At 43.5% G+C, this 16,716-nt stretch overlaps 1 protein-coding gene across 4 annotated transcripts in view; it reads left to right on the top strand.

Annotated features, from left to right (window-relative positions):
• The window catches only part of mical2b (microtubule associated monooxygenase, calponin and LIM domain containing 2b), an 88,986-nt gene that overhangs the window by 48,513 nt on the left and 23,757 nt on the right, over positions 1-16,716 (top strand). For 2 of the 4 annotated variants that reach the window (XM_031801640.1, XM_031801639.1), the window contains exons 10-20: positions 87-213; positions 347-437; positions 1,143-1,290; positions 3,936-4,135; positions 6,509-6,612; positions 6,768-6,836; positions 6,963-7,088; positions 12,183-12,369; positions 12,499-12,575; positions 12,717-12,798; positions 16,690-16,716. The exon at positions 16,690-16,716 is cut by the window's right edge and continues 73 nt beyond it. In XM_031801640.1, coding sequence (XP_031657500.1) covers positions 87-213; positions 347-437; positions 1,143-1,290; positions 3,936-4,135; positions 6,509-6,612; positions 6,768-6,836; positions 6,963-7,088; positions 12,183-12,369; positions 12,499-12,575; positions 12,717-12,798; positions 16,690-16,716 — 1,238 coding nt within the window. Of the gene's footprint in view, positions 1-86; positions 214-346; positions 438-1,142; positions 1,291-3,935; positions 4,136-6,508; positions 6,613-6,767; positions 6,837-6,962; positions 7,089-7,732; positions 7,823-8,097; positions 8,351-12,182; positions 12,370-12,498; positions 12,576-12,716; positions 12,799-15,085; positions 15,259-16,689 lie in introns of those variants that run through there. The other 2 variants (XM_031801641.1, XR_004204835.1) reach the window with 2 other exon arrangements.

Here is a 16,716-nt window from a genome sequence, read left to right as displayed (position 1 = left end):
GGTGGTGTTTACTGTTCCCCAGTGTAACAGGTCATCTGTTTGGCTTTTAACAGAAAATGAATGATCATCTTCTGTTACGTTTGTAGGGAGAGTCTCTACAGGCTATTACCCCAAACAACGACAGAGAACATCTCAAAGAACTTTGAACAGTACACCATTGACCCGGTAACACGGTACCCAAACCTCAACTCCAGCTGTGTCAAGCCACATCAGGTCTGTCTGAGATGGAGAGTACCTCACACTTTAAACAGCTTGTTTTATTTACAACAGTTGACATTAACATGCTTGACATGTATTGACATTTTCATGTTAAAGAAACTCATCACGCGAGCTCTTTCTCTCTCAGGTGTGTCACCTGTTCATAGACGGGCAGCAGAACTCCGATCCTCTGGAATGCTGTGGACCTACACATAGATCTGTCAGTCTCTCCAGACGGGGTGAGTCTTCACGAAAACAGACTGACCACAGTCTGAGACCTGTAATTTCTCAGGCCTGTCATCTCTGACTAACCCATGTCTGATGCATCATCCTCTAATCATATCACAGGCTCAGACACAGCCAGGATATAGAAATACAATTACGTCTGCAGTTCCACCCATCGTGGATCATTGACTTGAATGGGAACGTCCATTCTACAGGTAGCCTAGTGGTTAAGAGCGTTGGGCTAGTAACCGAAAGGTCGCTGTTCAGTCTGCTAGGGGATTCGAACCAATCTGTTGATGTTTCCTTGAGCAAGGCACTAAATGCTAATTGCTCTGGATAGGAGTGTCTGCTAAATGACTCAAATGTAATTGTATTTACATGGCGCAGGAGCTGACCGTGAGGATCGGTCATTAGGACTTAATGGTTCCTCGTGACGGTCTATTGGTACTCTATCTCGCTGTCCAATAAACTTGTCTCAGCTGACAGTTAAGCCATTGTTTATTTCATCACAGTTACAGGCTGGTACATTAAACAGGGTCAAACATGCCCAACAAAAGTGTGTGCTGGCCTACATTCCCCTTCCCTCATACTCCCTTAACTTTGAGGTGTTATTACACCACTGTGATGTCTATGAACTGTAGCCTGGTGTGTTTATCTTCTCTGTGGGTTTTGTTATTTGGTGAGGATGTATTGTGATTGGTTGACCCCTCTTCTTCCAGAGTCGGACATCCGGCCAAGCCGCCTCCTCACCTGGTGTCAGAAGCAGACTCTGGGTTATAGAGGCGTGGACGTCACCAACCTCACCTCCTCCTGGAAGAGTGGCCTGGCGCTCTGTGCTCTTATACACCAATTCCGACCGGGCCTCATGTGAGAGAAGACACATGTATATACACTGCTCCAAAAAATAAAGGGAACCCTAAAATAACACATCCTAGATCTGAATGAATGAAATATACTTTTAAAACCTTTTTTATTTACATAGTTGAATGTGCTGACAACAAAATCACACAAAAATGATCAATGGAAATCAAATTTATCAACTCATGGAGGTCTGGATTTGGAGTCACACTCAAAATTAAAGTGGAATACCAAACTACAGGCTGATCCAACTTTGATGTAATGTCCTTAAAATGAGGCTCAGTAGTGTGTGCATGTGTGGCCTCCACGTGCCTGTATGACCTCCCTACAACGCCTGGGCATGTTCCTGATGAGGTGGCGGATAGTCTCCTGAAGGATCTCCTCCCAGACCTGGACTAAAGCATCCGCCAACTCCTGGACAGTCTGGTGCAACGTGGCGTTGGTGGATGGAGCGAGACATTATGTCCCAGATGTGCTCAATTGGTGTTCTCTGGCAAATGCCAAACGTCCTGCACGGTGTTGGGCTGTAAGCACAACCCCCACCTGTGGACGGCGGGCCCTCATACCACCCTCATGGAGTCTGTTTCTGACCGTTTGAGCAGACACATGCACATTTGTGGCCTGCTGGAGGTAATTTTTCAGGGCTCTGGCAGTGCTCCTCCTGCTCCTCCTTGCACAATGGCGGAGGTAGTGGTCCAGCTGCTGGGTTGTTGCCTTCCTACAGCCTCCCACGTCTCCTGATGTACTGGCCTGTCTCCTGGTAGTGCCTCCATGCTCTGGACACTACACTGACAGACACAGCAAACCTTCTTGCCACAGCTCGCATTGATGTGCCATCCTAGATGAGCTGCACTACCTGAGCCACTTGTGTGGGTTGTAGACTCCGTCTCATGCTACCACTAGAGTGAAAGCACCGCCAGCATTCAAAAGTGACCAAAACATCAGCCAGGAAGCATAGGAACTGAGAAGTGGTCTGTGGTCACCACCTGCAGAACCACTCCTTTATTGGGGGTGTCTTGGTAATTGCCTATAATTCCACCTGTTGTCTCTTCCATTTGCACAACAGCATGTGAAATTTATTGTCAATCAGTGTTGCTTCCTAAGTGGACAGTTCGATTTCACAGAAGTGTGATTGACTTGGAGTTACATTGTTTAAGTGTTCCCTTTTAATTTTTTTGAGCAGTGTACATTGTGTAGACACACACACACACACAGTCGTGGTCTTATCGCCATCAAGATTATCATCTTGTCTGTGACCATGCACTTACTTTGGTTCTGTCACATGTTATGCTGTTGAAAATGTCAACAGTGACATTGATTATACTGTTGACAAAACTTCTGTTAAACTAAATGTGTGGGACTCAAGTTACAAACTGTCCTATATGTCCTGAACTTTGTAGGAAACAGCTAGATTTGTCTATGTAGAGAAATGGCCTAAACCACACAATTGAAAGAGCATTTGGTTATCATATTGCACTCCAAATGTTTATAAAGCATTCGAACTTACAGTATTAGATACTGACGGCACTTATGAGGAGCTCCATGCCTTGAAATGGTTTACCTAAATGACAAATGGGGTCTAACCCTTACGCTGTGTCAAATGGGTCTTATCCATTACGCTGTGTCAAATGGGTCTTATCCATTACGCTGTGTCAAATGGGTCTCATCCCTTACGCTGTGTCAAATGGGTCTCATCCCTTACGCTGTGACATGGGTCTCATCCCTTACGCTGTGACAAATGGGTCTCATCCCTTACGCTGTGTCAAATGGGTCTCATCCCTTACGCTGTGTCAAATGGGTCTCATCCCTTACGCTGTGTCAAATGGGTCTCATCCCTTACGCTGTGTCAAATGGGTCTCATCCCTTACGCTGTGTCAAATGGGTCTCATCCCTTACGCTGTGTCAAATGGGTCTCATCCCTTACGCTGTGACAAATGGGTCTCATCCCTTACGATGTGTCAAATGGGTCTCATCCCTTACGCTGTGTCAAATGGGTCTCATCCCTTACGCTGTGACAAATGGGTCTCATCCCTTACGCTGTGACAAATGGGTCTCATCCCTTACGCTGTGTCAAATGGGTCTCATCCCTTACGCTGTGTCAAATGGGTCTCATCCCTTACGCTGTGACAAATGGGTCTCATCCCTTACGCTGTGACAAATGGGTCTCATCCCTTACGCTGTGTCAAATGGGTCTCATCCCTTACGCTGTGTCAAATGGGTCTCATCCCTTACGCTGTGACAAATGGGTCTCATCCCTTACGCTGTGTCAAATGGGTCTCATCCCTTACGCTGTGTCGATGCAGTCAGAGGGCTGGGGGTACAGTCGTGAGGACCTCATCCCTCTGGCTCTAGCTCCCAATTGGGTAATCCCACCCACCTTCTTTTCTGTGTCACCGGTGTATGTGATTGGACAGTTTGTTCTGAATTAAACCCTTTTATTGAAAGGAAACATGTTCATAACATTACTAGGGCTGTTGCGAAGGGCCTTAGATCTCACCTTTTCAGTTCCCCTTTCATCGCTCTGTTGTGGAAAACAGAACGATTATAAAATGCATCATTAAACCAACATTCTCACTTCATTGGGGAAACAACTTTATTGAGATCTTTAAGGATGTAAACCTGATGCCTCATCTCTTTCACTCTCTCCATCCTAGTGACTTTGACTCCCTGAATGAGGAGGACTCAGCCAAGAACAACCAGCTGGCCTTTGACATAGCAGAGCGTGAATTTGGTATCCAGCCTGTGACCACAGGGAAGGAGATGGCTCTGGACCAGGACCCAGACAAGCTGATGATGGTGCTGTACATCTCTAAGGTTTACGAGATGTTCCGCAACTCACCTGCATCCATCACTGGTAGGCTGGTGTTCTGAGTTTTTCTCTCACGCCTCATCTGATGCCACAGTACAACACACTTCCAGAAGTAGCTACTGCACACACGGCCCCTGCTCAGGAGTCTACTTCCTGAAGCGTCAGAAATGTAAACTCCATGCACAACAGTTACATAACAGTACCTGATATTCCCATGTGTTACCTACCATACTACATATGGAAAATGATGTCGCTATAATGCCTACTATGCTCCATAAATTACTCCATAACTCTGGAGTTTTACTACTTCTAAGGGATGCTATATTTCAGTTACATACAGTATTCTGAAGGTTAGATTGAGGTAAGCTTCAATGCATAATGAGGATGGTGTGACAGAACGGTTATGACTTTGCGTCTGTCATGGTAGGATAGGATTGATTGCATGTTACACATACAGTTGAAGTTGGAAGTTTACATACACCTTAGCCAAATACATTTAAACTCAGTTTTTCACAATTCCTGACATTTAATCCTAGTAAAAATTCCCTGTCTTAGGTCAGTTAGGATCACCACTTCATTTTAAGAATTTGAAATGTCAGAATAATAGTAGAGAATGATTTCAGCTTTTATTTCTTTCGTCACATTCCCAGTGGTTCAGAAGTTTACATACACTCAATTAGCATTTGGTAGCATTGCCTTTAAATTGTTTAACTTGGGTCAAACATTTTGGGTAGCCTTCCACAAGCTTCCCACAATAAGTTGGGTGAATTTTGGCCTGTTCCTCCTGACAGAGCTGGTGTAACGGAGTCAGGTTTGTAGGCCTCCTTGCTCGCACACGCTTTTCCAGTTCTGCCCACAAAATGTCTATAGGATTGAGGTCAGGGCTTTGTGATGGCCGCTCCAATACCTTGACTTTGTTGTCCTTAAGCCATTTTGCCACAGCGTTGGAAGTATGCTTGGGGTCATTGTCCATTTGGAAGACCCATTTGCGACCAAGCTTTAACTGCCTGACTGATGTCTTGATGTTGCTTCAATATATCCACTTAATTTTCCCGCCTCATGATGCCATCTATTTTGTGAAGTGCACCAGTCCCTCCTGCACCAAAGCACTCCCACAACATGATGCTGCCACCCCCATGCTTCACGGTTGGGATGGTGTTCTTCGGCTTGCAAGCCTCCCCATTTTTCCTCCAAACATAACAATGGTCATTATGGCCAAACAGAACTATTTTTGTTTCATCAGACCAGAGGACATTTCTCCAAAAAGTACAATCGATTGACGCCATGTGCAGTTGCAAACCGTAGTCTGTCTTCTTATGGCGGTTTTGGAGCAGTGGCTTCTTCCTTGCTGAGCAGCCTTTCGGGTTATGTCGATATAGGACTCGTTTTTACTGTGGATAAAGATACTTTTGTACCTGTTTCCTCCAGCATCTTGACAAGGTCCTTTGCTGTTCTGGGATTGATTTGCACTTTCTGCACCAAGGTACGTTCATCTCTAGGAGACAGAACGCGGCTCCTTCCTGTTTATACTTGTGTACTATTGTTTGTACAGATAAATGTGGTACATTCAGGCGTTTGGAAATTGCTCCCAAGGATGAACCAGACTTGTGGAGGTTCACAATTTACTTTGAGGACTTGGCTGATTTCATTTGATTTTCCCATGATGTCAAGCAAAGATGGACTGAGTTTGAAGGTAGGCCTTGAAATACTTCCACAGGTACACCTTGAAATACTTCCACAGGTACACCTCCAATTGACTCAAATTATGTCAATTCGTTTATCAGCAGCTTCTAAACCTTTATTTTAAAGGCACAGTCAATGTAGTGTATGTTAACTTCTGACCCACTGGAATTGTGATTAAGTTAAATAATCTGTCTGTAAACAATTGTTGGAAAAATTACTTGTCATGCACAAAGTAGGTGGCCTTAGCGACTTTCCAAAACTATAGTTTGTTAACAAGAAAAGTGTGGAGTGGTTAAAAAAAACAAGGTTTAATGACTCCAACCTCAGTGTATGAAAACTTAGGATTTCAACTGCACATGTAGGCCCCAGTTCAGGTCACCTCACGCTCATGGTAATAATAATGCCTCTGAGATATATGGCTGCCTTTATAGAATACAGAAGGCGTTATGGCACGTCATTCAACAAAAATACTAATGATTTAGCCAGATAATTGGTTAATGGGGGGAACTAATTGGTAATGCCCTCACAATAGTCTGACACTTGATTAATCATCTTGAACCAGTTTCCAACTGGGGGATACTGTAGTCTTGTTTGTGCTTTTATTTTCACATTTCTCTATCTGGTTACCCTCTTGATTTGGCTTGACCTGGTTTGGATGGTTTATTACGGTTTGTGTATTAAAGTATATCACGTATCAAAATGCTCATTACAACACGCTGCTATGATTTGTTACAGGTACAAGAGAAACGGATGAAAACAATGAGGACTATTCGTCCAAGTCTGCAAACTCAGTTTACAACTTAATGAACCAAACACAGCCAAGAAAGAGGATCCCAAAGGTAACATGAGCTCGCTTTCTCTCTCTATCCCTCTCTATCCCTCTCTCGCTCGCTCGCTCTTTATTATGGATAACCCTCAGACTCCATAACCTTTGATTGTGAAGTGAATGAGGGTGAAATAAGCCTGTGTATTTTGTACTGCCTTTTCCTCACAGGATGACAAGAGGCTGGAGGAAGATGACCCAATGAGCAAAAGACGAAGAAAGGGCAACTACTTAGAGGAGGTGTGTTTAGTAGCAACAAGTATATCTCTATCACGAGTATGGCTTTAGATGGCACAATTTTAGTGTTGTTAAAGGGACTGCTCATTCATTTGGCCCTTTTATCTCCATGGCTGGTTATGTCTCCAGTTGTCCTGCCAGAGTGCCCCCCCTGCAGGTGAGGGCGGAGAGCAGAGTAAGGTGCGCTCCATGGCCACCCAGCTGCTGGCCAAGATTGAGGAGAATGCGGTGCCTGGCGGTGCCCTGCGCAATAAGGTGAGCAACTGTACTCTGACCAGAAGGGTCAACGGTATCGTCCCTATACGCTGTGCTGCGTAGAGACAGCGACAATTATCCCAGTAATGCAGGTAACGTGTATGGTTGCATACTGACTATACTCAATGTGCTTAGTGCTTATGGTTACTGTAAGACTCTTCAGTTCTAGACACTCTATGTTGGCCCAACATACTACCATTAAGACTGAATGTTCATGTTAGCCATCAGAAGAAACGTAAGGACATCTGGTTTTAGAATCTTTACCACTGTACGAGTGCTTGCCTGCAGTCTTTTCAAATGTTTCTGAAATTAGATTTTTATTTAGGAGGAGGTTGTGCATTTTAAAACATGATACAGAAGAGAATACAGTATGATTTGCCTGTGAAATCCCTGGAAAGGACTGAGTGGCTGTTAGCAGGGCATCTGTTCAAATATTCTAACTAAATGGCTTGAAACATCTGATTATGGCGTTGAATGCCATGGAACACATGCAGTGTAATGGATGACTGCAGTGTAATGGATGACTGTAGTCTGTGGTTTTGAATGGTAGAACAGAAACCAATCATTCTGTACTGCTTTCTCTGATTTGTCCTATTCCTTCTGCTCTGTCCTGCTCCTCTTTCCCTTCCTGCATTCTCTGTCAGTCTGATTGTGACTCTGATTCAAGCCTTCCTTCATCTCCTTCTCTGGATATGATGGAAAGCCCCCTCCCCCTCCTGCGCCCCAAGTGGCAGGTACAGTCAAATCACCCAAGCTGACCCAGGAATGGTCAGCTACTGCGTTTTAAACCCAATAATGTCATTTAAAAATCCCCAACCCCCTAACCTATAGCCTACGATAACAAAAGAATCCATGGTTAAAAATCACCATAGTCTAGGACAAGAGTCTTTGAAAATACACCCTTTTTACACCACTCACTGTAGACATTGATGACCATGGAGGTTCGCCCTCTACTGGCTAGAGGTCAATTCTTCTTTACACATTGCCTTGTGTGTCCGTCTGCTTTCAGCCTTCGATCTATATGCGACTCTTAGAAAAGCCTGCAGCAGTGGCACAACCCACTCCCCATCACATTCCAACATGGTCCTGGAGTCCTTCACAGGCGGATCAAACAGGCCTCTCCGCGCACAGAGTTTGTGCAGCAGAGAGTGTGGATTCCACGCACCGAAACCCCAGACGATGTAGATTACCCAGAAGACCCCTCTCCTGACCCCACAGGGATGAGACGGCACCTAGAGAAGCTGGGGGACAAGATGAACCAGGTGACCATGAGCCCATGGTCTATCTGTCTGGACACAGCATGTCAGCTCCATTCACAGCCATACACTCACAGTAAAACAATGCTTGTGTGGGTAATGGATTGAAGCCCATTCAACATGGTAAATCCAATTCTGCCTTAGCCACAAAAGACAAGCAGACTGCGCAACACGCCAACAAAAACATCAATGTTCAAAAGATACAAAATTGCTAAATGGTATTTTATACCCCACATCATCAACTTAACTGTGGATTATAATTGCTGTTCAGTATTTATTGTTTTTACTTATCCATTTCCTGCAGTTTGATTTTCACACTAGTTTTTACTAGAGAGTTTAACAGAAAGAGTATAAAGGAGAGGGCTGTGCTCCATGTTCCCTGGGTCCCAGACTCCTCAAGTGAAAGAGTATAAAAGAACACAGGAGCACAGCCCTCTCCTTTATACTCTTTCACTTGAGGAGTCTGGGACCCAGGGAACATAGAACACAGGAGCACAGCCCTCTCCATGTTCCCTGGGTCCCAGACTCCTCAAGTGAAAGAGTATAAAGGAGATGGCTGTGCTCCATGTTCCCTGGGTCCCAGATTCCTCAAGTGAAAGAGTATAAAGGAGAGGGCTGTGCTCCTGTGTTCTATGTTCCCTGGGTCCCAAACTCCTCAAGTGAGAGTATAAAGGAGAGGGCTGTGCTCCATGTTCCCTGGGTCCCAGACTCCTCAAGTGAAAGAGTATAAAAGAACACAGGAGCACAGCCCTCTCCTTTATACTCTTTCACTTGAGGAGTCTGGGACCCAGGGAACATAGAACACAGGAGCACAGCCCTCTCCATGTTCCCTGGGTCCCAGACTCCTCAAGTGAAAGAGTATAAAGGAGATGGCTGTGCTCCATGTTCCCTGGGTCCCAGATTCCTCAAGTGAAAGAGTATAAAGGAGAGGGCTGTGCTCCTGTGTTCTATGTTCCCTGGGTCCCAAACTCCTCAAGTGAAAGAGAATAAGGTGAAAGTGTTGTGCCGCCCCTCGCCTGCCTGTTTGTCTAACCTCGTCTAAGGAAATGAGGCACTAATGTTTGTGTCCTTGGACACGAGTTCTGTTTGACTGCCTCACTCTGTTTGGAAAAATAAAATGTCACCAGTCAAACCTACTCACATTTACTGAGAGTAGCAACAGCTTGATAATCCCTTTTAAGTCCATTTAGTGGCAGAGATTGTTTTCTTGCACAATGTTTTGTTTCCATGGTGTTGTTTCCATGGTGTTGTTTCCATGGTGTTGTTTCCATGGTGTTGCAGTTCTGAGAATTTCAGGTCAGGTGATCTCCCTCTGCATGATGATCGTGGTCTGTGAAGATACTAATGAGTGAATGTTCATATCTTCACTAGAAAAGAGACAGGTTGAGCTGTTGATATTTTCTCTGACTTCTATTAAGTATCAAGGTGGGATGTGAAGGGTTAGATGTCTTGGAGATTTCTCAAATCTACCTCTGCTCAGGAGCCCTCTGTCTCTAAAAGCACTTCAATCCACCCTGTCCCTGAACCCTCTGCTCAAGAGCCCTCTGTCTCTAAAAGCACTTCAATCCACCCTGTCCCCGAACCCTCTGCTCTTTCCTACTTCTCTTCTCCCAACATCTCCTGTGCACTATGACAAGGTAACGATGGCTACCGCTAGCAGCTCCTTGTTGTGCCCATGCAAAACTTAAAATATCAGCTCACTAGGACCGTGTTTGTTGGTTTTAGTGCAATGGAAGTGCTGCATCAGAGTTATTTTTCTAATTTAAGTAAGCAAGTCCGTTAAGAACAATTCTTATTTACAATGACGGCCTACCGGGGAACAGTGGGTTAACTGCCTTGTTCAGGGGCAGAACCACAGATTTTTTCGGTTACTGGCCCAAGGCTCTAACCACTAGGCTACCTGCCACCCCAGAATGAAGCTTATGAAGCTGACCTGTTTAAAAGTCCACCGAGGCGGTATCAGTAAACTTCTTCTCTCTGCAGTTGAAATGTAAGAATAGAAGAGACTATGGTCAGCTCACACTGACCATGTTTTATTTTGCTTTTAGTGCAATGGGAATGCTGAGACTAGAATAATTTGACCTGAGGGTTATCAAGCTGAACCCTTAGACTGCCCAACGGGTATTAGTAAAAATGTGAAATGTAAGAATAGACAAAAGATTCTTTGAGTGTGAAGTCAATTAAATCAACTCACTCTTTTCTGTGTTATTGGTTTTAGTGCAATGAGAGTGCTGCACCAAGTAGAATGATTCAAAAAAACTATTGTTCGATCTGAATGCTGTCCAGCTGAGCCCTCTCAGCCTGCCAAACAGGTAGCAGTAACAATTTCACTGTCTGCATGATTTCTGCTTCTCTGTTGTCTGATTGGAATGTCTGAGTAGAATTCTGAGTAGAATTCTATTCTACTATTCTACTCTATTTTCCTTGATCTATCCTTTCTTTCCCATCTCTCTTCCTCCTTTTGTCTGTCTCTATGCTGCTCCCTCCCTCGACCTCTGACTGGGCTCTGTTAGCGGACAGTTGGGAAGGTATCGTCTCGCATAGGTGCTAGGGCTGAAACTCTAGCCATCCTCTGAAACTGACCACAGGCCTAATGCATCGCTAGTAAGCACAGTGTGACTAACGATTGTGTTTGTGCCAACACAGCCCAGTGGGAAAAAACATCACAAGACACACACAAACAAAAGAAGGCTCTATATCTATTACCAGCCCAAGGCCTCTAATACCAACTTCAGGAGTGTTGGTAGCCATCTACACAACAACAAAGTCATGCCTACTGCTTCTGGATACTACATCTGTTACTAGTAGAAAATAGGGACTGTGTACTGTCAAGCATTCTGACCTGAATCTTGTGGTGAATTCTCCAGTCATGAGCCATGGTGTTTTGTGTAAAGGCCTCCAGGGGCCACTGCGATGGGAACTCCATGCACTCATGTGGGTGCTGTTCACACAGGGTTTTGCCCCACTTCAGGTCTTCAAGTCTAGAGCGGTAAACAGCATTTTGCCACATTATGCAGGAAAAGCTAAATGCAAGCAAGTGCAGAGCCTTGCCAAGCTACTGTATTTGACTAGTTTTCTGCTATGGTCCAGAGAATTGTTGATTTCATCATCATGATCATCTCTCACTGCTGGGAAAATTCCCTACTAATATTACACCTCAGGAATTAAGTTCCCATTTCATGAAATATTATTCAGTTTTTGCCTTCAAAATACCAGGGACCAATGAAAGGTATGACTTATTCCTCATGGCCTTATTACTAATTTGGTTAGGTTATATTGTACTTGGTGTTACTCTTCAGTCTGGATGGTTCTCTGAGGGCTCCCGAGTGGCGCAGCGGTCTAAGGCACTGCATCTCAGTGCTAGAGGTGTCACTACAGACCCTGGTTAGATTCCATGTTGAATCACAACCTGCCGTGATTGGGAGTCCCATAGGGCGGAGCACAATTTGCCCAGCGTCATCCAGGTAGGGTTTGGCCGGGGTGGGCCGTCACTCTAGATAAGACTTTGTTCTTAATGGACTTGCTTAGTTTAATAAAGGTTAAATAAATAACTAAAATGATGAAATCCTCACTTGTCCTATCTCACTGCCTGCCTTAACATGTAACCCTAATGTGGTTGTTAACTTAATAGGTGGTCATACCACCACCTAATACTGTACACTGCTAGAAGAAATGGTGCTATATAGAACCAAAAAGGTTTCGATGGCTCACTTTTTTTATGGCTCTCAACCGCAAAGCTCCCTAATTTTTAGCAGTAGACGACTACGCTAACAGCTTGCCTATTCTGTTCTCTCCATATCCTTAACCTGCTGCTGTTGCCTGTGCTGTCTCCTCACAGTGTGTTGGAAGGAAGGAGTTTCCTCAGAACCTGGGAGGCAGTGACATGTGTCACTTCTGCTCCAAGCGTGTGTACGTGATGGAGCGTCTCAGCGCTGAGGGCTACTTCTTCCACAGGGAGTGTTTCCGCTGTGACGTCTGCAGCTCCACACTACGCTTGGGCGGACATGCCTACAACTCCAAACAGGGTATGATCCTGACACACCCATATACCAACCTCTTTTTCCACCCGGGGGCAGAAGCCGTTTGTCAATTTATTTGATATTTAGTGACAACAGGCATGTGTTTTAGTATGTGATTTGATGTTTGTTTTACAGGCAAGTTTTATTGCAAGCTTCACTATTCTCAGCGCAAACCCAGGCTTCAAAGTTCAAGCAAGTTCCAGAGGAGAACGGTAAAACAGCTTTCAGTAACAGCCAAACAGTCATTTTTACTTGGGAATTATGTTATTTGTGATATTTTTTACATTTTATTTATGTGTTTAGTCACCACTTAGTCTGCTATTTAAATGTTATGTTGTGCCTATCACACACAGAAGGAGCAGGGACATCTGACCTCTTCGCCGGACGGTAGTAACCCCAACTCAACCACGGGCAGCCTGCAGAGCCAGCCGCCAGGTACCCTGTGTTCCTTCCTTAGGAGAAGCCTGCGCTGGCCGCTGCACGCTGGCCAATCAGTGTGTGGAACGCCCCACCGGCTGGCCTGCTGGGTGCATGGGGCAGTCAGTCAGGCGGGGCGCCATCTCAGGGATCGCTCAGAGGACTACGGCTTCCTGTACGAGCTGCTGAGTTTGGGCCTGCCCCTACTGAGCATGCTGCACGAGCTCCTGGGCCAGATTTACATGGAGCCTGAGCCTCAGCCCCAAAGCCCACTGCCCTGGGCCCAGTAGCGTCTAGGACTCAGGGCCAACTAGAGATGCAGTGCCTGGTGCCTCATGGACTTAATGCTGTACTGTACTCTATGTGACGCAAGTGCCTGAACTACAGCAGTCTGCACAATGTCAAATGCTTTATGCAGATTCTAAAATGATCAGTTTCAAGTCTTCTATTCTTTATTTGATTTTATGACAAACAAACTTCATGTTTGTGAAAGTATTATACCAAGTGCGAGGGATACTTTGGGGTTTTGGCAATGAAGTCCTTTATCCACTTCCCCGTAGTCAGATTAACTTTTGGATACTGTTTTTATGTCTCCTTCCAATATGAAGGAAGTTCGAGGTAGTTTCGCGAGCCAATGCTCCACTAGCATTGGCACAATGACTGGAAGCCTATGGAATCTTGAAATCATGCTAGCAGTTATCATAGACTTCCAGTCATTGTGCTAGTTAGCAACTTCCTTCAAACTACAGAGACATAAAAATGGTATCCATGAGTTCTTCTGACTCTGGGGAAGTAGAAAAAGGGCCAAAATCCTTAATTATCCCTTTAACATTGGACCACTTCATGCATCCTTTCAATTTCTTAATCTTTTATTTCAGTATTCCCAAGCTTATTTTTGGGTAAAATTATTTAATTTTTTTGTAATCCAAAAAGGATCCACTAAAAGCACTTGACTTGACAGCTAAGGTTGTGTGTAGTGCCTGGTGTGCTTGTGTTTTTTGGAGTCTGTTGGACGGAGTCCTGCTTGTTTTTGAACTGCACTGCTATATTGCTCCTGTGAGGCGTGTAATGGAGATGGCAAACAGTATTTTTTTTTGCATCTCACTAGCTTTTTTTCTAAGATGATTCCGGATGTCATTTTGTTGCAATATTTTTGTTTTAGAAACTTTTTTCACACCATTATTTGGTAGATTTTTCTAATTCCGTTTAATGGGACACATTTTGATTTTAGATTTATTTTTATATATTTTTTTAACCTTTATTTAACTAGGCAAGTCAGTTAAGAACAAATTCTTATTTTCAATGACGGCCTAGGAACAGTGGGTTAACTGCCTGTTCAGGGGCAGAACGACAGATTTGTACCTTGTCAGCTCGGGGGTTTGAACTTCCAACCTTCCGGTTACTAGTCCAACGCTCTAACCACTAGGCTACCCTGCCGATTTAAACTCTCATTGTTGTAAAAGATTAGATAAGTCTGTTAACACAGAGGATCCTCATGTTTATCTCTGGCACCAGGTAATGTAGCAAATTCTTCCAAAGAAAGATTGTTTTTCTTTGAAATATTTAGGTATAGTTCTTTGCTTTTGTGCTGCTTGGATCACAAGACTTGGATTTGACGCACATTTTTGCACATATTCTAATATGCAAATGATCCCAGGAATGTTTGTTCTGAAGTGTTCTGAATCAATAGCTTGGTCTGGTAGTACAGTTATGACTGGTTTTCAAAAGGATTGCTAAGTGTTGCAACAAAGCTTTTATTTTATTTGTGATTCTTAATATTTTTAGGTCATGTTTTCCCTTCCATATTTCTCACATTTCATTCTTCTGTTTCAAATTCCATTACTGCAACCTATGATTGGTATCTTAAATAAATCCCACGGTGCGCACACACACACACACACACACACACACACACACAGCCTGTCACAGGCTGAATCATTATGGCAGGAAGGTGATGTCCTACTTGGGTCTCATGATCAATATTGTTGCTTTGCATTCGCTGCCTCCATTGCTCTTTGTGACCACTCCTTAACCATTCATGTTGAGAACGCAGCATGGGTCCTGTGTATGGCAACAGGTTCATTCCATTAGACACACATTTGTTCAATAATTGAGTATGTTTCAAAAGCCTTCCATTCTTCCAAGCTAACCCACTGAGACTTGCTGTTCTTTCTGACCTCTCTAACGCACAACGTGTTGAAGGTCTGAGTTTTTGGCATGCAGTTTCTTCAAGTCTTTTTGTCTGCCCCATCTGATAATAACCTCAATTTCCACGTCTATGTCCCCCTGTGATTCTCTGTTGCAGAAGGCGCTTATCATTCAGAAACCTTCTCAAGGACTCTCATGTTCCTCCTAACACAAAGCTGAGCTCATTGCTAATTTATTTTACCTTTTATTTAACTAGGCAAGTCAGTTAAGAACAAAATCTTATTTTCAATGATTGCCTAGGAACAGTGGGTTAACTTCCTTGTTCAGGGCAGAACGACAGATTTGTACCTTGTCAGCTGGGGGATTCAAACTTGAAACCTTTCGGTTACTAGCCCAATGCTCTACCCACTAGGCTACCCTGCCGCCCTCATGACAAGATCCTAGTTTTTTGGGGCCACAATTCTGCAAGTTTGCTCCAGAATATTTTGTTGTACATTTTAGTTGTTTATAAGATTTCATTTGCTATCTTGTATTTTTCCACAGTGAATAAACTGTTTTGATTTAATTTATGCTATTTAAAGCTGTAAGTATAAATAAATGTATTTGATTACATAAGTTACTTGCTTCTTCCCTTAATTTTGAAAAACAAATTAGCCAAATTTACCAACTTTTTTTATAGATTTTTCAAATTAAACAGCAGAATTAACAACTGAAATGTTAAAATTTAGCATTTAAAAAAATAATAATAATAACCCCGTCACAAGCATAACCTCTGTTTACATAAAACGTGTTTGCTGATTGGCACATTCCCACGCACTTAACCACACTTGAATTTCCCTGGACAGTATTGCTCAGCCCTGTTCATTCCCCAGTCGGTCATGTGTTTTTAGGGGGGACTGAGTGATACTTCTAGGGAGCAGTTCCTTTTATTTGATTTCCCCAAATTGCACAGTCACTTATTGTCACAACAAAAACCATACATTAGACCCAATGCAAAAGCGTCTCCACTATGAACTGAATTAAAATAATAGTAATATAATATTATTACACGCATCCTTTCACTTTATGGGTTTCTCTTTTCGGGTCTTTCTCATCTTTCTGTTTGGGTCATTTCTGGGTCAGTTTTTTTTATTTTGTATTGGAATCCAAACACAATGTGACATCAACAGTATTATTTGGGTAATTGCCCTAAACTCATTATGATTCAGCACCTCAAGTGGGCTATTGTTTGTGTTGAAGCTGTGTTGCCTCGACAATTAGACCCACATCCATAACCATGGTACACAACCTAACCAACCCATTCAGTTACTAATTCAGACGCAGAGCATGCCCAACACATTTACGTACAATTCTAGATCATGTTTGTATAGGTTTTTCATTATGAAATGTACTCTCAAAAGAATCTATGAAACGATTATCAACATGGCTTCAGTTTGGTTCTGTGAGTAATCACTAGCATGAATGTTCACTTTTGTTCCATATCACATGGTTGGTGTTCCTTACATGTTATATTTTAACACAATGCTTTTACCAAGTCTCTCCATTTATACCTGTGTGTCTACATGTTGGCACTGTTATTTCCAAAGCAGTAATGCAGCCTGGTAGTGTGACCTAACCAGTTAGAGGCAGACACATTTACACATAGTAAGAGCAGTAGCTTTGTAACCATCCTAGCTGTCTTAGTTTGTTGGAGTACACTTTGTGTCATAAATAGCAATAATGTAGTATGTGAATTTGGCCTAATATGATTTACATTTTCAGGACGTCACTACAGAGGCACAGGTCTGA

The sequence above is a fragment of the Oncorhynchus kisutch genome, linkage group LG22, assembly GCF_002021735.2.
Source record: "Oncorhynchus kisutch isolate 150728-3 linkage group LG22, Okis_V2, whole genome shotgun sequence".
NCBI lineage: Eukaryota > Metazoa > Chordata > Actinopteri > Salmoniformes > Salmonidae > Oncorhynchus > Oncorhynchus kisutch.
Note: the sequence above shows the minus strand (reverse complement) of the source record. Positions and strands in the feature narration are given on the sequence as shown.